The sequence below is a fragment of the Physeter macrocephalus genome, chromosome 19, assembly GCF_002837175.3.
Source record: "Physeter macrocephalus isolate SW-GA chromosome 19, ASM283717v5, whole genome shotgun sequence".
In the NCBI taxonomy this organism is placed as follows: Eukaryota; Metazoa; Chordata; class Mammalia; order Artiodactyla; family Physeteridae; genus Physeter; species Physeter macrocephalus.
The window spans coordinates 23,904,283-23,924,367 of NC_041232.1; the positions used below are offsets into that span (position 1 = coordinate 23,904,283).

Here is a 20,085-nt window from a genome sequence, read left to right on the forward strand (position 1 = left end):
TGGGTTTCTCACTTCCCAGGGATGGGGTAGCTTGTGGTCCAGCCTGGGGGATGCTGAAGTGGGGAGGACGCAGCTGAGCCCCGCACCTGTGCAGCGGGCGGCATGCGGTGGTCCTGCCCGTCCCGGCTTTGATGCCCTGGGTAGCGTCCTCCGGGGTCCTCGGGCTCAGCGACCATCAGAAGCCCCTGCAGCCTGCTGAGCACGAGCTTCTGGCTCGGGGGTGGGGCGTGGGACCCCCGTCCCGTTCGCGTTTGCATCACGTTCCAGGTGTTGCCCGCCAGGGATCACGCTTTGAGAACTGCTGCACTGGTTAAAACACACTCGCTCTTGGGGCGGCAGTTGAGCTCATTACTCGGTTGTTCACACCCCCCCACAGTCACTGCTGGGTTGCCAAGCTCTGGGCTTAGGTGCGAGGGATGCACTGATGAGCCGCCAGGTGTGGAGGAGCTCTTGAAGTGTGTGGGAGAGAGGGAGGGAGGGGGACACTGGTCACCCTTGCCGTGTGCTTGGTGTCATCCGCGTGCACACAGCTTTGGCAGAAGAGGGTGCAAGAGCTGGTCCTTAAAGGATACGCTGGATTCTTCCATTTTAGAGAGGAGGGTAAGGCGCTTCAGCCAAGGATGTGCCGGGGCACAGAGTGAACCCTGGAATTTATCGTGGCTGCCGAGTGGAGGAAAGCCACGTTTGCTGGAGTCTAAGGCAGAGGCCTCCGACTTTGATTCTGTCCCCCAGTAAGAGACCGGCATGTATGCCAATGTGCTCAGCGTGTATGTATGTATAGCCGTGGTCGTGGTCTACATAGTACAAATACAGAATGCTTTATAATGGTATGAAAACTTCGTGCGAATATGCTGGCGCCTCCGCAGGTCATATCTTGTAACCTTCTTGGGGAGTTGCTTGACTTGGGTTGGTTTTTACAGTGCGGTGAGCGAATGTTATTTTTAGTCCTTTAGAATATGCTAGGAAGTCAGAGAGGTCTTTGAAGAGACAAAGTGGAGAGTGTCGTTAGATTTGTCTTTCTAGGAAGCTTGCCGTGGAACAAAAACTTCTAGAAGCTGAGAAAACAGAGACAAAAAAGATAGCCTGACTTACAGCAGAGTGATCTCAACTGTAAATAATGTCATAATCTGCCCCTCTTTGGAACCTGCAGTAGTCTCACCTTGAGTTGAACATCAAATCCAAGCTCATCACACTTCTGTCACACTAGGCATCGTTGCTTTCTGCAGACAAGCCAAGCTCTCAACACTTAGTCACGGGTTTTCCCCTCTTGTCCCAAGAGTGGAGCCACCTACCTTCCAGTTCCTAGTCCTCCTACATCTCAGTTTAAATGTGAGCTTCATCGCAGACAGACCTCTTCAATATGTAAATTAGCTTCTGTTTTCCTCTTTGTAAGAACATGCTTCTTAGTCCCTTTGTCAGACTTAAGAATTTGTAGTTTATCTGCCTTTTCCACCAGGGCTCACATGGGTTGAATTCTCCTGGTGTGCCAGGTATTCTGTAAGCCTTTATATGTGTTCTCATTGAGCCACACAATTGACCTCTGTGGTATAGGTCGTTACAACTGTTGTGTAAATAAAGACGTGAGTCTTGGGTTATGTGATTTGCTCAGAGTCACTTACGTGAAGGAGTAGAGCTCAGATAGTCTAGCTCTGAGGTCCCTCCTGATGATAACCTGATGATACTGCTTTCTACCCTGTGGTTGGGGGTGACTGGGTGGGGAACCTCTCTACATAGTACTGACGGTATATTTGATGCCTGACACAGATCCTGGCTCACATTAGGTACTCACTCATTGCACATGGTGTTGTTGAAGAAATGGAGAGAATTGTTGATCAGATGTGGTAGGAGCAGTAAAGGAGTAGTTTAGAGATGAATGACTCAGTCAATTTTCTTTAGAGACGAAGTGGATGCCCCTCACCAAGAATGAAATTATGGGCCATAAATGATGTGGTAGAAAAGATTAAGCTACACATGGAATTGTGGGAAGATCCTGGAAGATACAGTAACGTATGTATAAGAATTATGTAAAGAGCCTGGCATAAAACTTGCCATTGGTGCCCTCTTTCATAGTAGGTTACACATCCAGATGTGAAAGAGAGAACTAGTCACCAGCACCTTCAGTCTCTGAACAGTTTTATCCTCCTAAATCTCTTAATAATAAATAATCCAATTGAAAAATGAAGTAGTGTATTAGGTCTTCCACGTCTGTGCCACCGCCTAGCACAGGAGCACTTAAGTTTATCGAAGGTGGGGGTATTGCCTTAGACTGTATGTTAAGAGGTTAGAAAAGTATGATTACCCAGGAGCTTGTTTTAGAGTCTCAACCAAATCAGTTTAAAGGTAACGTTGTAGAAACACTCAAATATAACTGTGAACAGTGAGTACTGTCTTCATGATTATTTCCTCTCAAGAAAAAGAAGAATGACTGGGAGAGCCAGAGCGAGGGCAAGAGGAAGGGCTCGTGGCCCGGAGGCGGCGTGGCACGTGGGCGCCGCGGCAGTGAGTGCTCCCCCTTTGCTGACCGCCCAGAGCGACTTAAAGCGCGGTGGTGTTAAGCCTTCGTCAGCTTGCACTGTCCAAAAGAAGTTTAAGAACCGTGTCCTGTGAAGGGACAGGGGCTGAACAAGGCAGCTGGCGTTCTGTGTCCTGTGGATATTGGAAGCTGGTGCTTGCCTTCAGTTGGCGACCCTTCTTGAAGAAATTTCTTGCTGAGGATAAAATATTTGATTACTAATTTAGATCGGTTTTGGTTAAATGCCCTGGACTTGTTTGAGTAGTTATTGCCTCTGATATCTGTGACCTTTTGACGATATCTGTGACCTTTTGACCTGAAAAGAATGCTGTTCTTCATTTGCATATAACTGCAGAGTCAGCAGCCGCCAGCCGAGGGGGAGGTCGTTGCCCGTGGACGACAGAGAGGGACAGGAGGAGCGACAGCCAAGTCACAAGGTGAAGGGGGAGTGAAGAGGCTGCGCGCGTGCGCGTGTGCGCACGCCTTAGATGTGCATGGCGACCAAAGCTCTGTAGAAAGAACAAGGACCCCCAGCAGCCCTCGAAAGTGTAACAGCCTCTCCCTCAAACTGTGCAGCCTGCCACCGAGTGCAGGGCCACAGGGTTTCTTTTCTCCTTGGAGATGAACTCCAGCCTACCAGAGCCCCACACTTGCTATTACAAAGCAAATTCTAAACTGATTACAAATTTGCTTCTTATGCATTAATCATTTTAGAACATTCTCTTGGCATCTTTAGTGACTTCACCCAAGCTGTACCAACTTTTACATTTGTAACTTTGGCTTAGAAAACGTATTTTCACATGTGTTGTTTTGGTTCATCCTGTTTCTCAGTTGCAAAAACTGAGGTCAAAGTTGCGACAGCCAGTAGAGTCAGAACACCGGTTCTGATTCCAAAACTTGTGCTTTTTCACTGCATTGTTCCGAAAACTAATTAATTGGATGCTTGGTGTAAGATTCTTCTACAGTTATTAAGTTTGGCTTTGGTATAGGAAAAGCAGACCCATGTATACATAGGGAGAACTAATATAATCACATTGGCTTTTAAACCCTGGGATGGCCGTGGGAAATGGGCAATAAAATAGTGTGGACGCAAAGGGAAAACTAGAAAACGAACCTGGTTCCTTGCTTTATGCGTTGCACTGCATTTCCATGTACTCCGAATATTTAGTCATAACCAATGAAATCCATAAAATGAGAAGAAAACATGAGTGAATCTAAGACGAACTTGGAGTGGCGTGAATCAAGCTGTGACGGATACCGTCGGTGTCGGGAGGCAACCTGGGAGCGTGACTGGAGTGACGGGACAGCTCCTGCTCTGACACGCGGAGCAGTCTCACCAGTCTGTGATAGTAACAAGCTGCTGGCAAAGTGGACAGAGGAGAGGGCAAAGCATTGAAAGATACAAAGGCCAGTAAAACGTTAAGCCTTAGCATTAAGTTTAAATTAAACTGAAACGTTTTTTTAAACAGAATAAACATCTGTTTATCCTCCATTTTACTTTTTGCCGATGTTGGCGATTGTAAAACTGGAATTTGTGCTCCCTGAGGGATTGTACTAACTTTTGGATGGCATTTGTGATGTGAAGCAGCGGTACACTTTTATTAGCAGTTACATTCATGGTAGTGTACCCAGACACTGGAAACCCCTACCCAGTGAGAGGTAAAACCCACTGTGCTTTAACAGTAGAGTACCATTTAGCCATTTTCAAGAATGTAAAAACTTGACCGAAATGAATGCAGCTTGCAAAACAGCTTTGTATTTTTAGTAAATACGTGTTATGTGTATGTATATATTTTCTGTATAGAAAATTTTGGGGAAAAATACATCAGTGGTTAAATAGTGCTTCATTTGAAGAATCTGTTAGAAGCCAAGGGGCCTTTTATTTGTTGCTTTATGTATCTAATTACGTCTGTTGCTTTTGTGGTACTACAGGACGTTTCAAACTTCAGAGTGCCTGATGACAGTTCTTTCATGGGGATTAATCTCCTTACATTTATAGGATTTTATCCAGCCACTTTGTCTAGATGCCTCAGTTCTTTCTTTTTTAAATTACCCATTGAATCCAAAAAGTGAACAGGGGGGTACAATCTGTTCTATTAGAATAAATATATCACAGCAGATTACAAATGTTTCTAATAATAGCAACTTGCATGAGTTTTAAATGTACAAGCCAAGTGAGAATTCTGTATCCAGCATTATAGCAGGCTAGATATCCTCCAACTAAATACCTTTAATGTGCTAAATTTTAAAATATCTTTTTAAAATTCATCTGATCTGGCTAGAGAGTTGGAAAATCTTCAGAGGCCAGAAATGACAAGAATAAATCCAGAGTGGGAGTCAGGTGCTGAAACCAGTGACTCCAAAAATCACCTCTAGGTCACTTGCTTTTATTATTTTTCCCCAGTTTTATTTAGGAAATAATTGACATGTATCACTGTCTAAGTTTAAGGCATACAGCATGATGGTTTGATTTACATGTATTGTGAAATGATTACCACATTAGGTTCAGCTAACACCCATCTTCTGATAAAGATACCATCGAAAGAAAAGAGGAAAAAAATTTTCTCCTTGTATGAGAACTCTTTGGATTCACTCCCATGATAAGTTTCCTGTATATCATTACAGCAGTGTTAGCTATAGTCATCATGTTGTGTATTATATCTCTAGTACTTATTTATCTTATGACTGCAAGTTTGTACTTTCAGACACTTTCCTCCAATTCTCCCTTCCCAACCCTCTGCCTCCGGTAACAAGTCTGATCTCTGTTTCTATAAGTTTGGTTTTGGGGTTGGTTTTTTGGTTTGTTTTTAGATTCCACATGTAAGCGAGATCATACAGTAATTTGTCTTTCTCTGTCTGACTGATTTCACTTAGGATAAGGCCCTCAGGGCCCATCCATGTTGTCACAAGTGGTCGGGTTTCCTGTTTTCATTATTTCATGAATAATAATCCATTATGTATATGCACCACAAACTCTTTTATCCATTCATCCATCAATGGACAACTCAGTTGTTTCCATGTCCTGGCTATTGTCAGTAATGCTGCTACCAACATGGGGGTGCAGATATCTTTTTGAGTGAGTATTTTCATTTCCTTTGGATATATTTCCAGAAGTGGGATTGCTGGATCATATGGTGGTCCCATTTTTAATTTTTTAAGGAGCCTCCATACTGTTTTCCATAGTGGCTGCACCAATTTAAAATCCCACCAGCAGCGCACAGGGATTCTCTTTTCTCCTCATCCATGCCAGCATTTGTTATCCTTGTCCTTTGGATGATGGCCATTCTAACAGGTGTGAGGTGATAGCTCATTGTGGATTTAGTTTGTATTTCCCTAACGACTAGTGATGTTGAGCATCTTTTCATGTGCTTATTAGTCTTTCATGTATCTTCTTTGGAGAAATGTCTGTTCACGTCTTTTGCCTGTTTTTTAAATTGGCTTATTTGGTTTTTTGCTATTGAGTTGTATGAGTTCTTCATATATTTTGGATATTAACCCCTTATCATATGTAAAGTTTGCAAATATTTTTCCCATTCTGTAGGTTGTATTTTCACCTTGTTGATGGTTTCTTTTGCTGTCCAGAAGTTTTTTTTATAGTCCCACCTGTTTATTTTCTATTTTGTTCTTGTGCTTTAGGTGTCATATCTTTAAAAAAAAAATCATTACCAAGCTCCCCTGTCAAGGAGCTTTTTGTCTTGTTTGTTTTGTTCTAGGAGTTTAATGGTTTCAGGTCTTACATTTAAGACTTTAATCTATTTCAAGTTAGTTTCCGTAAGTGGTGTATGATAGGCGTCCAGTTTCATTCTTTTACATGTGAATATCTAATTATCTCAGCACTGTTTATTGAAGAGACTGTCTTTTTTTTAACATCTTTATTGGACTATAATTGCTTTACAGTGTTGTGTTAGTTTCTGCTCTCCAACAAAGTGAATCAGCTATACATAAACATATATCCCCTTCTCCCCTCCATCTTGCGTCTCCCTCCCTCACACCAGTCAGAATGGCCATCATCAAAAAATCTACAAACAGTAAATGCTGGAGAGGGTGTGGAGAAAAGGGAACCCTCTTGCACTGTTGGTGGGAATGTAAATTGATACAGCCACTGTGGAGAACAGTATGGAGGTTCCTTAAAAAACTAAAAATAGAACTACCGTATGACCCAGCAATCCCACTACTGGGCATATACCCTGAGGAAACCATAATTCAAAGAGACTGTCTTTTTTTCCATTGAATATTATTGGTTCCTTTGTCAGATATGAGTTGACCATGTATTCCTGGGTTTATTTCTGGGCTCTTGATTCTGTTCCATTGGTCTATGTGTCTCTTTTTGTGCTGGTATCATACTGTTTTGATTACTGCACCTTTATAGTATAGCTTGAAATCAGGAAGTGTGATGCCTCTTGCTTTGTTCTTCACAGTTCTTTTGAAACTTAGAATATTTGACATGTTCAGCTGTGTTCAACGGAGCAAAATTTCATTGAATTAAAACTCTGGGCAAAAAGATGCGCTGAAGCTGTTTTTTAAAGAACATATCCTTATTATTGCAGCATTAAAATGCAAATATAATTTCTGGAAATACTTAAATCTAAACATTCTTTGTATTGATCTTCACTAATACTTTTTTAACAGTTCTTACATATCCTTATTATTGCAGCATTAAAATGCAAATACAATTTCTGGAAATACTTAAATCTAAACATTCTTTGTATTGATTTTCACTAATACTTTTTTAAAGTTCTTATGAATTTAATTCTGTGAAACTTAGTTCCCTACCTATGAAAAGGTATATATTGTACCTTTATAGATGAGGGCCACTCTGAGGGTCAGATGATACTCAGGATCACAAATACAAGGCCTGATTTGACCACCTTTCACTGGTCTTGTAAGTATTATATCTGAGAAGTGCTTCTCACAGTAAATGTTCAAGTATCTACTATGTTTTAGAAATTAAAATGACGACCTTAACAGATTTATCGTTAATGAGCCCTTGTTTAAGACCTCGATTTTTCACTCTGTGAAGGGGGATAGGGTTCCATTGCAGGACTCTTAAATAGAACAGCAGCATGATCGATCGGATCCGTGTTTTTAATAAAGCACTCTGGCAGCTGCGTGGAAGGGGAATTAGCAAGGTTTCCAGTTGTATCCATTTTGAAATGTGTCATCTTTCTAGATTGACAGTTAATCAAGTTTTGGCTAAAATATTAATACTAGCGGTGCTATATGTAGAGAGGGGAGCAAACTTCATCATTGTTTATATTCAGAAACTTGCAATCAGGTTTTCACATCCAGAACTGATATTTTTTTAAGAGGAACTCAAATTTTTCAGGGAAAAATTCCGATCAAACCTTTATGACCTGTTGTTGCTATCAGGTTAGATTCAGTATACCTGACCTTTGTTAATGTAATTAATCCATGGATACCTTAAGCTGAAAGACTTTGGGAGAAAAAGTTCACCAAGGGAGACAAATATAAACAGCTACATATTAAAAGACTTTTAAAATAGAGCCCCTGAAAATCATGAGGCACAAGAACCAGCATATTTAGCAGTACCTTTAAAGCGCCTTATAAACGAAGTTCTCATTTAAAACTTACTACATCCTGTAAAATTTATTATAATCAATTTTTCAGGTGAAGAAATTGAAGCTCACATTAAAATAACTGATATGTTTTGTTTAAGCTGTGTTACTTCTCCTCCAGAAGCTGGCAGTTCTGGGCTAGTTCTGGCATTTGTGGTCAGAAGAGAACTGGGCTCTCATCTTTTTGTTCTCTCCTCCCAAGTTCATGACCTCCATCATTAAGACATATGTTTTGTTCAGAATGTCTGCTTGAGCTCCCTCCTGCCATCACATCCAGGTTCCAGGCAAGATTGGCAGCTAGGGGCATGGACAACAGAAAAGCTAGCTATTGACTCCCTGTGGCGCTTTCCCAGACATTTCATCCAGTAATTTCTACATAAGTCTCTTAGGCCCTCCTTACCTGCAAGGAAGGTGGAAATTCTAGTCTTTTAGCTGTATTACTCCCAAAATAAACTTTTAAAAGAAGAATGAAAAATTGGTTATTGGGTAGTCAGTAGTCTCTGTTACACAAGATAACATGCCTATTAACTGAAAGCTAGAACTTAACACTCGACTACAAAGCCCATGTTCATTCTTTGGCCCACATCATACTATGGATATGAGATACTTCATAATATATTTCACGCAAATTAAAGGACTGAATAGTTTAGGATATTTTAGCCACAGCTTTTGCAAGTAAACATGAACTGATAGTTAACCTATCCCAGTAGGTGTGTATCATGGCCACTGCGGGATATACACAGGCCCATCCCATATGTTCTGCTGGTCCGTAAGGGAAATGAGTGAGGAAATTACACTTTAGACTTAACGTTTTCTAATTCAGGTTGCACATTTAAATCATATGAACTACCAATTCCTACAGCTATAATTACATCATAAAAATTGTGAACAATACTGATATTAAGGCCCACAGGTGGTTATCAGACCTAGAGACAGAAAAATAAGTACCCAGTCAGTAAACATGTGCTCCTAAGTTCTTGAATCACTTCAGTTGTCTTGATCTTGTAAAGGTATACATGTCTTGTGAGGGAGCTGAGTCTGCCTAGGGCAGTGACAAGAAGGGCTTCACAGGAGAGGCTATGGCTGAGAAGTTGTTTTCTCCTTTGGCCGGCAGTTACCTGAAACATTCTGATGGGATTGTTATACACTATCTTTAGCACCTCAGGAGCCTTTGGGTTTCATGTAGTAGAGAACTTCGGGAATCGTCATTCTTTATTTCATGCTGCATATTACTTAGGTGTATAATTATTTTCTTTTTTTCCTTTTTTTTTTTTTTTTAAGAACTCCAGATATCTGCTGGATTTCAGGAGTTATCATTAGCAGACAGAGGAGGTCGTCGTAGAGACTTTCATGATCTTGGTGTGAATACAAGACAGAACCTAGATCATGTTAAAGAATCAAAAACAGGTAGGTTAATTATTAAGAGTACAGTTTTCAAGTACACAGGACAGTGAATTGAAGCACTTTAATTTCGGTATTTATTTGTACGATGCATTACTAGGATGAAGGAGCACATTTGGTCAAGGATTTTGCATGGATGGCTTTTCCATTTTCCTCTCTCCCTTTTGGTTTTGAAATAGGTTATAGATGTCCTTAGCTGCACTGAAATGTTGTTTTATTACATAGATCACTTTTTTCTTTTAAAGCTTTTTGCTGTAAAGAGATTTCATTGGTTCGGTTGTAAATTACTCAGTCTAGGGAGGATTTATTTCTAAATGGATGCTTTTAGTAATTTACCTAAGTGGAATAGTCTCCAGAGTCAGATGTCTGAGAACTTTTGTGTTGTCTACTGCTTTTAACCCCTTGTTTACAGAATCGTGTCTGCCTTGTCATGGCAGTGAAGATTTCAAGGAAGAATAAACGTGATATTTCATTAATTGAATGTGACTTACTTTTACAGGTTCTTCAGGTATTATAGTAAGGCTAAGCACTAACCATTTTCGATTGACATCCCGTCCCCAATGGGCCTTATATCAGTATCACATTGACTATAACCCATTGATGGAAGCCAGAAGACTCCGCTCAGCTCTTCTTTTTCAACATGAAGATTTAATTGGAAGGTGTCATGCTTTTGATGGAACAATATTATTTTTACCTAAAAGACTACAGAACAAGGTTATTTCAGTTGTCGGGTTGGGGAGAGGGAGATGGGGAGTTCTACCTCAAAGCTAAACTGCCACAGTCTGGGGTAGCTTTAGAGAAACCCCAGTGGTCTCCTGTCTGTTAGGACTTGTAATACACCCATGAGTGTATTTGGCATTATTATACCATTCTCAGATCCACCTGAGTGACTTAATGATTACCATCAAAAAACAATAAGGCGCTTAATCACTCTTTTCTCATACCCATTCTGTTACTCTTTTCTCATAGTCATTCTTTTTTTTTTTAATTTGAAACTTTTCCATACTTTTCATTGTTGCCTGATTCAACAGGCTTATGTGATTGGCCCTATTTTAACAAAATTAAAAGTTTGGTTTTCCACCACTCTGGCTTCAGGTTACTGAAGTTTTTAGTCAGACCCGAAATGGAGAGCATGTGAGGATAACAATCACCTTGACAAATGAACTCCCACCTACATCACCAACTTGTTTGCAGTTCTATAATATTATTTTCAGGAGGTATGTTGGTATTTTTTAACATTTTATTAAGAAATTTTAAACATAATCAGAAGTTGAAAGACATGTACAATAAGTACCTGTATACTTAGTACCTAGATTTTACAGTGGTTGGTTGGTTAGGATCATTGGGTTACCCTGAGTTTTAATCGTTTTTAGGTGTGGTGTACTGGTATAAATCTCATTTATTTGCCTTAAGCAAGCGTCATGTCTTTCACTTCCCTATTTGTGTTGAGATTAGATCTTTCAAATCCCATTTGAGCTTATGTTAAGAGCACACATTCTCTCAGCACTTTAACTTTATATTCCTTCTGTCCCACGGGGGGTGCCAATTCAGAAAGCAGGACGGGGTTTAGATCTGTTCCGATTTACTTCTTCCATCATAGGACACGTACAGTGCGTGCTCCATGATTGGCTTTCAGTGTGGGTGCTGTGTTTTCCAAACCCAAAGTTGTCGGACACAGGTTCTGTGAGGGGCCCCCGCCCCTGCCATCCCCCTGCTGGGTGGGAAGCGATCTGGATGGGCCTGAGCTTGGCATGAGCATAGTGAGACATAACTGTTGGATTTGTAGTTTTTACCTAAGTTGGTCATGAGATAACCTGTCACTGACTCATTTTGGTGGATACTTGTTTGAATTGATGTAATGGAAGATTTATTTTTCTGTAAATGATGGGTTGGCAAACTTCTTCAACTCCTCTGTTGAAGCACGGAAACAGCCCTAGGACATATATGGTCGTGGCTGCGCTCCAATAAAGCCATACTGATGGGCACTGAAATTTGAATTTCACATACTTCATGCATCATTAATCGTTTGATTTTTTTCCAGACCTTAAAAAAATGTAAAAAGAAAAAATAGCTCCTAGGCCATACAGCAGGTAGGCTGGATGTGGCCCCCCTGTGAGCCATAGTTTGCCAACTCCTGATCTAAACAACATGCCATTGTGATTGTAGTATTAGAGATACTTATCAATATTCATTTCTCTCGTCTGACCTTTCCAATTCTAGGCTTTTAAAGATCATGAATTTGCAGCAGATTGGACGGAATTATTATAACCCAAGTGACCCAATTGATATTCCAAATCACAGGTTTGTATGAAGTGGAAGGTTTCTGTTCCTTAGGTTTAATCGCAAACTTTGATAGTGATGCTCTGTTATTTTTTTTGTTTTTGTTTTTTTGTTTTTTTGGTACGCGGGCCTCTCACCGCTGTGGCCTCTCCCGTTGCGGAGCACAGGCTCCGGACGCGCAGGCCCAGCGGCCACGGCCCACGGGCCCAGCCGCTCCGCGGCATGTGGGATCTTCCCGGACCCGGGCACGAACCCGCGTCCCCCGCATCGGCAGGCGGACCCTCAACCACTGCGCCACCAGGGAAGCCCGATGCTGTGTTTTGAAATGATCAGATTTACTATGGCTGCTAGTGGTACCCATCACATTTAAGTGAACATTTAACCTGGCTTAAATAATAAAGGGGAGACATCCCAGAATATCTGGATTTTTAAAAATCAGGTGATATTTATTTGTCATGGGGGAAAAGCATAAAGAGTTATCCAACACAAAGTTTGTATTTGCTCTTAGGTAACAAAATTCATCAGCTAGTGACGATTGCTTCAGAAGTTACTGCAGTGTATCAGGATTGCAGCTTAAGTGGTTTAGGTTTATTATAATAAATGTAGATGCTTTCAATTAGATTTTTCAAGTCTTAGATCAACATAAAAAAATTTAATAAAGTTAGTATATTAAATTTAAAATGGAACTTATAAAGTTATTATACTATTATAAACATTCATTGTTGAAGATCTTAAAAAGATCAGTCTTTATCTGGAACCCTGTAAAACCTGAAGCTAGGTAGATGTACTCAAAGACTTGTACTGTTGACCCAGTTAATAAATGTAAAAACCATAACTTGATACATAGAAAACTTGTTTGGATATTCATAGAGTTTACTTCATGGCATTCATTGTCTTTGACAGGCTGGTGATTTGGCCTGGCTTCACTACTTCTATTCTTCAGTATGAAAATAACATCATGCTTTGCACTGATGTCAGTCATAAAGTCCTTCGAAGTGAAACTGTTTTAGATTTCATGTTCAACTTGTTTCATCAAACTGAAGAACATAAATTTCAAGAACAAGTTTCTAAAGAGCTGATAGGTTTAATTGTTCTCACCAAGTAAGGCTTTTAATAACGCAAAATAATTTTACAAGTCTGAAGATACTGAGGCTTTCTAGTCCTATAATGTTAGATGGAGAGAAAGTAGGCTTTAAAGTTGAGAGGTGGGAATAGCACAAAAACAGGGGAGGGATATTTATAACCTTTCTCAAGAACAAAAGTTTTGGGGGAGTATACTCATCTTAAAAGGAGAACTAGCCAATGATTTCTATTCTTTTTAGTTTTAGTTTTATTTTCTCATAGTTTAGTTAACTTCGCCATCCATCTAGTGTATAGCATAGTCTTAAAGAAATTGTTTTCCCTTTATCTTTGCATAATATTGCATATTACCAAATGATTTGAAATTTTATTTTTTAGAGAGTGCATAGTGTCTAGCCTCTCTTTTTAATAACATTTCTACATATTTTAATCAAATACCAATAAAATCTCAACTCCATAGGTATAACAATAAAACGTACAGAGTAGATGATATTGACTGGGACCAGAATCCAACGAGTACCTTTAAGAAAGCAGATGGCTCTGAAGTCAGTTTCTTAGAGTACTACAGGAAGGTAAGATGTTAATGTGGATTTTTATCTTTGTAATGTGAAGTACTTAGACCTTAGGAGAAATCTGAAATATCTTCAGTAGAATTTTCTAACAGGTGTACATATGGAACAAGTTGCTTTTGAAGCTGTATATAAATGTGTTTATTAAGGCGGTCACAGCATAGTTAGCTCATTAGCAAATGAGCTGTGCCCTGTCCTGGTTCCTTTTCTGCAGTAGAATACAAGGTTACATTTGAACTTCAGCATGTAGAGGACAAGTAGGAAAACAGTACAAGTTAACAGTTTAGCATACTGTCTCTTATTCTGTAGCCAGCACTTTTTTTAAACTTCATCTGGCAGCGTGGGCTAAAGATCTTTGAACCCTTGGCGTCCGTTGTGATAAATCTTCAAATGGGTTAACTCTTACTTTAGTTTTACATGCTGACAGAGTGAGACAGACTCGTCCCATGTGGGCTAGATCAGGTTATTGGGTGGCCCCCAGCCCCAGTTTTATAAAGATGATTCGAGCTGTCAGCACAGTGATCACTAAACTGACAAAGACACGAGAGACAGATAGCAAGAAAGAGCAGCCACTGACTAGAAGAGAATAAAATGTTTCTCCAGGAAGGCATCGGAACATTGCTGTAGTGTTCAGAGATAAGCAGATCTGCCCCTATATCCTTAGAAGGTCACATTCCATTCGATGTGCTCTGTTAAAAGTGCAGGAAAAGTATTGAAAGAAAACACATTAATTAAAATCTTAAAGCCTGTCTTTGAAGTGCTAAAATTTATTTCATTTTTTTCCTACTTTCTCTAGATTATTTCCTTTTTCTAAAAAGTGGAGTAAATGAACTATTATGTGTTTATATTTTGTGTCAAAAGTATACATCCGACTAGTGACCTTTGAAATGTCTTTTTCCTGAATATCTACTGTTGCCTGATCTTCAGCTGCTCTCCTGTGAATGAGAAGATCAGATACCACTCTGGAGGGAGACGATTCTCTGAGAAGTCCCATTAAGAACTGGTCTCATTCTGGGCAAAATGAAAACAGGAGGCCAAGGGTCATTTCAGCTTGATTTCCCTACTGCTGTTTTCAACCTCTGAAAACTCCTTGAGGACTCCAACCATGTTTAACCTAGATTCTTCTGGGTGTCAGAGGTTACTATGAGAAATGAGTTTTGGCATTTTTCCGTAGTTCATTTTAATAATCATGATCAGAGATGGGAATAATTGGTATATACCAACAGCAGATATAAAGAGGACACAGTTGAAAGTTTGATTTGAACCTGCAGCGAAGTCAGGGAAGATTCTCCCCTCCTCTGACCAGTATTGAATCTTGCATGCCTGCTTATTCTTCTTTAAGGGACCTTCTAAATGCTGGCATACTTAAAGGTCTGCCTCAGGTCCCTAGTCACTGTATATTTATACTCTCCAGGTGATCTCCAGTCTATGCTAAGACTTCACGTATGATGTGTTAACAAGTCTCAGGTTTCTAGCTCTAGCCCTAGGCATATCTAAACCTACTTGTTCTGAATATTTGGATGTCTCAGCGATGCCTTACCTGTGACCAACACTGAGCATGTGATATCCCCCTAACCTGGCCCCTGGGCAGCGCTCTTCACCGGAGCAGGGAACACCACTTCCACCAAGTCAGGGAGTTTATAGTTTATATACACGCCCCAGTGCCTAAGTAGGCACTCAGGTATTTGCGTGAACAGGTGAATGATGGGTAATTCAAACCTCAGATCACATGCTTTGTATAACTTACCTTGTATAACTAATTGTCAGATCCTATCACCCTACCTTGCTTATCTGAAATACCTTCATTTTTCTCCTTTTCTAAGTGACTGCCATCTCCTGTCTAGGCCCCATTTCTCTCTCTCACTCAACTGGTCTCTTAGTTTTCATTTCTTATGCTTCTGATCCATTTCAAAACTCATACAAATCTGATGTTACTCTTTCTACCCAAAGTAATCAAGTGGCTTCCCATTGCTCCCGTGTCTTTTTTTTTTTTTTTTTTTTTGTGGTATGCGGGCCTCCCCCTGCTGCGGCCTCTCCCGTTGCGGGGCACAGGCTCCGGACGCGCAGGCTCAGCGGCCATGGCCCACGGGCCCAGCCGCTCCGCGGCACGTGGGATCCTCCCAGACCGAGGCGCGAACCCGGTTCCCCTGCATCGGCAGGCGGACGCGCAACCACCGCGCCACCAGGGAAGCCCTCCCGTGTCTTGTTAAGAAGCGCATTTGTCCTTATCCGGTGAAACCCTGAACGCTGTCGCCGCTGTGCGTCCTCACCGTGTCGCTTGCCCCGCCGTCCTATCCAGCCCGGGGCTCTCCCGCTGCCCGACCGCGCTCGCTCTGCGTGCTTGACTCTTGCTCTTAGGCTGGCATCTCAGCTTCGGGTACTTCCTCCGGGAAGATTTCTGTTACAGCCAGGGATCAAGGGGTGTAGTAGAGCTAATTAATCAGAAGGGGTGGGCTTGAAATATTTGAAAGAATCAGGGTATTCTTAGAACTTCCTAGCAGAAATGGAGTTTTAGTAATAAGTGATGGCTTAGTTCTTGTATATTGAAGATAATATCTAGGAAACACTCAGTGGGAGAGAAGGGCCTTTGGAAGGGAAGATCATGGTCAATCACTTTTAAAAGAAAAGGTTTAACAGTAGTATTGAACGGAAATGAAAGTGCTAGTTTTTCATATGTAGGGGAAAATGTTAAAAGAACTGGCGGGAAATCCCACAGCTCTGTAATTAAGAACTGCATTGAAGGCCCTTTGGTGAAACAGAGAATAGGAACACTTCTGAAGTTACTACCACGTTTCTACCTGTGTGTGTACCCAGGTAAATGACGTGTAAGCAGGGTGACTGTTAATAGACCCGTGATAAAAGTAGTGTGATAAATAAGTAGTATAGATAAATGGAGCAGAGATCAGATATGCATGTTCTACTTGGAATTTTCTTGTCTGAAATGAAAGCTTTTCCGTGTGTGGTTGGTAAAGAGTTGAATGTAGGACAAAGTCAGTGACAAGCTAGAATTCATGGTCTCTTAATTCATGATGATAGACGGCCAGGACCTTGACTGTATGATAGGAATAAGGAACGGGCAGGTACCGTAGTCTCTTGAGAGACCGGGAGTCATGAAATGGCCGTGATGGTATTACTATCCTGTATGCTTAGTGGAGATGTGATTGTTCTAAAGATAAAAAGTTAGAACTAAATTAACCAGGTTAGTTAAAGATGGTAGGAGAGGATACAAGAGATGATGGAAAGAGGGTCTTTAAGACACAGGGCCAGGAGCTCTAGGGAAGATAACTTGAGAGAAGTCTGCGCGGTCTCGAATTACAGAGCTGAACTGGAGGCGGGAGAGCCGTCTCGCACATTCGTTAGATACTAAGCATCAACATTTTTGGTCTCTTTACGGGTTGTAAAAACTTACCCTAGACAGTGATCACACGTGGGGAATCTTAATACCACTAAATGGAAGTTCAGCTTCAAAGCAGAAACTTTCCCTAATTAAAAATGTCCCGTAGTGTGCAAACCTCCTCCTTCCACCATTTATCCTTACAGTGAGACGACTTTCACAAGCTAGCCCTCACTATAATAAGAGTAGTTTTAGAGGAATTCCACTGTGGTGAAGCGTTGGAGTTACACAGACTACTGTTTCTAAACCAAGAAGCCACAAACTGAAGTAAATAGAACTGTGACCGAAAGTCAGAACTTAGAGCCTTACTGTCCTTGACCATCCAAGTTTTTAGGAGAAAAGATGAGGTACTCAGCAGAGCATATAAATCACAACCTGGTTTAGTAGAATTAAAAAGACAATTTTTATACTTGGAAACTGATACTAGCCTTGCTGTTGGCATCAATTCTTAATTAAAAAAAAAACAACTTTTGTTGTCCGTTACAAAATGCCATGTGACTAAAGGCATTTACGATGAACAGTGATACTTTCTTCCCTTGAATAGCAATATAACCAGGAAATCACCGACTTGAAACAACCAGTTTTGGTCAGTCAGCCGAAGAGAAGGAGAGGCCCTGGAGGCATATTACCAGGCCCTGCGATGCTTATCCCTGAGCTCTGCTACCTCACAGGTACTGCTGACTTTTCTTTACTGGAATGAAACCACGAAGCTTATTTTCCCCGTCTGTTCTAGAAGTCACTAAACATTCCTTCACACCCTCCGTCCCCTCAAAAGCCCTTAAAGCTGCTTTGTCTCCTCAGAATTCTTTCACTCGCCACCACCTGACACTCCAGATACTTAGACACGATTCTTGTTTCTTTAACCGTATCCCTTTAAACGTTTTGTTTAAAGGTCTAACTGATAAAATGCGTAATGATTTTAATGTGATGAAAGACTTGGCTGTTCATACAAGACTAACTCCAGAACAGAGGCAGCGGGAAGTAGGAAGACTGATCGATTACATTCATAAGTGAGTCATCTGTGCTTCGCTGGGGTATGGTTTCAATGCTTTATTTTACGTGGGTTTGGAGGAGTGACAGAAGGTAATTTTGGTTCGCTTTGTATTTGCAGTATTCAGGGTGGGTTCTTCATGTTTCTCAGGGAGGCGACTGTTTGTCAGGGGAATAATTAAGTTAAAAACCTTGTAGCCTGTGGTATTTCTAATTCTTCTGTTAGAGAAAGAATAGAATAGAAAGCAAAATTGTTTGGGACAAGTCTGGTTTTTTCTCTTTGCTAGAACATTTTGTTTACTTTGAGGAGGAGATAGTTTGGGCACCGGGAATTTTGAATGAAAGGAGATCATGGAGGGAAACAGCTGTGATGGGGGAAAACTAGATTGTACGTCTGCGCTTCCCAGCGCTCTCGGCGGGTTTGAGTCCTGAGGGAAAGCTGGTGCGGTTGCGGCAGGCCTCTGTTTGCGTGTGCGCGCTAGTAGCTTCCGCTCTGTTTCTTTGCGTTCAGCGCGTGTGAATATGTGTTAACTTCACAGAGACGATACCGTGCAGAAGGAGCTTCGGGCCTGGGGCCTGAGCTTCGACTCCAGCCTGCTGTCCTTCGCAGGAAGGACCTTGCAAGCGGAGAAGATTCATCAAGGCGGAAGAACGGTAAGGCAGCTCTTGAAGTCGTCCGTCCAGTCGACTTTGCGTTAGGCTCCCAGCAGAGCGTGCAGGGGTACACGCCCTAGTCCCATGCCGGGGCAGCCCTCTCCCCCCAAGCACCCCCACCGCCAGCCGACGTGAGCAGAGGGGGCCAAGCCTGCAGCTGGGTCCTCAGACCGTCCGTGAGACTTAGCTAAAAGGTGGCTTCATTTTTTAAATACGCGAAGTTACTTAAATCAAGGTATAGTAGAAGTCTAAGGATTTGAATCGGTTGCTATTTTGTCTGCCACTGAAGTGAGCGTTTACAGGGAAAGCTCCCAATTTATTTGGCTTCGTTTTTGCGTGGACCACTTGTTTGTTAGGGATCTATATTAAATATGGTGATGTTTTTTATCTTCAGAAAAGGGAAGCAAGTATTCAGGAAATATGTTTTTGTGTAACTGAAGCACTACAAGTACCAAAATTTTAAAAATCCTTTTGTAAAAAGCTGTGCTCTTCTGTCTTCTAAATGTTCTATGAATAACAACCTAATCATGTAGCTTGATACTTTAATTGCAATTGTTTTTATTACCCTTTGTAGTTAATATATATTCCTGTATAAGGGTTGTTGCAGGAGGTGGGTAGGACATGTAAAAAGCACTGGGTTTTTTCCTCTGTGGTAAATATTTCTAGGGTCACTGTGCTTTGAGTCTGTTAGCTTTCTGCCTTGCTGTCAGATGTTTTCACAGCTTGCTTTCAGTATCTGACACCTCAGTCATAAAGTTGCTTAACTTATAAGGCCTTATTTTTTAATATCTTTATCATGAGGGAAATAACACTTATCCTTGTAAGAGTTTAGAAAGATTAAGAAGACTGCAGCTTGAGATACTTAGAGTAGCTGGTGCAGGCAGGTAGGCACTTGAGTGGCCGTTGTTAATATGAATGTATTTTAAATAAAATTGACATAACCCTTTGCATACATTTTTGTATCTTTTTTTCCCTCACTGAGGGCATTTCGTCTGTCACCGCAGTTCAAATTTAAGAGTAGTACTCTGAGGTTTAGAATATGCCGTGGTAGAACGGTTGAGAACTTCCTGGCTTTCTCCCCGAGAACTTACAATGGAATTTACAGTGTCTCTGAACTTTCTTCTAGTTTGATTACAGTCCACAGTTTGCAGATTGGTCAAAGGAAACAAGAGGTGCACCCTTAATTAGTGCTAAGCCACTAGATAACTGGCTATTGATCTATACTCGAAGAAATTATGAAGCAGCCAATGCGTTGATACAAAGTCTATTTAAAGTTACACCAGCCATGGGCATACAAATGACAAAAGCAATAATGTAAGTTTATCAAGTCATTTCTACTCTGAAAATTGATTAGCAGTCATTTGGAGGGTGTGGGAACTCAAACTGTTAATAAAACTATCAAAAACATTGGATGATCGTAAAGATCTGATACAGTTCCCTGTAAGGTGGGTACAGAAGTGCCTCTGAGGCACTAAGGCTGGCTGGGAGGACAGCAGGACTGTCGCTCAGATTAGCGTTGTGTGTGCTAGAGACGGCCTGTGACGGCACGGCTGCTCCTGGTGTTTTATCTCGTGTTTTACACGGAAGTGTTCTGTGTGTTATGATCTATAGGAACCTTTTAGCACACGG

The 20,085-nt window shown here is 41.2% G+C and overlaps 1 protein-coding gene across 1 annotated transcript in view; it reads left to right on the forward strand.

Moving 5' to 3' along the window:
- Positions 1-2,421: 2,421 nt before the first annotated feature.
- The window catches only part of PIWIL1 (piwi like RNA-mediated gene silencing 1), a 28,426-nt gene continuing 10,762 nt past the window's right edge, over positions 2,422-20,085 (forward strand). Inside the window, exons 1-12 of the mRNA XM_007111851.2 lie at positions 2,422-2,499; positions 2,868-2,949; positions 9,370-9,495; positions 9,989-10,203; positions 10,585-10,706; positions 11,710-11,790; positions 12,673-12,870; positions 13,310-13,421; positions 17,357-17,483; positions 17,705-17,822; positions 18,342-18,456; positions 19,583-19,770. Of these exons, the coding sequence (XP_007111913.1) occupies positions 2,422-2,499; positions 2,868-2,949; positions 9,370-9,495; positions 9,989-10,203; positions 10,585-10,706; positions 11,710-11,790; positions 12,673-12,870; positions 13,310-13,421; positions 17,357-17,483; positions 17,705-17,822; positions 18,342-18,456; positions 19,583-19,770 (1,562 nt within the window). The remainder of the gene's footprint in view (positions 2,500-2,867; positions 2,950-9,369; positions 9,496-9,988; positions 10,204-10,584; positions 10,707-11,709; positions 11,791-12,672; positions 12,871-13,309; positions 13,422-17,356; positions 17,484-17,704; positions 17,823-18,341; positions 18,457-19,582; positions 19,771-20,085) is intronic.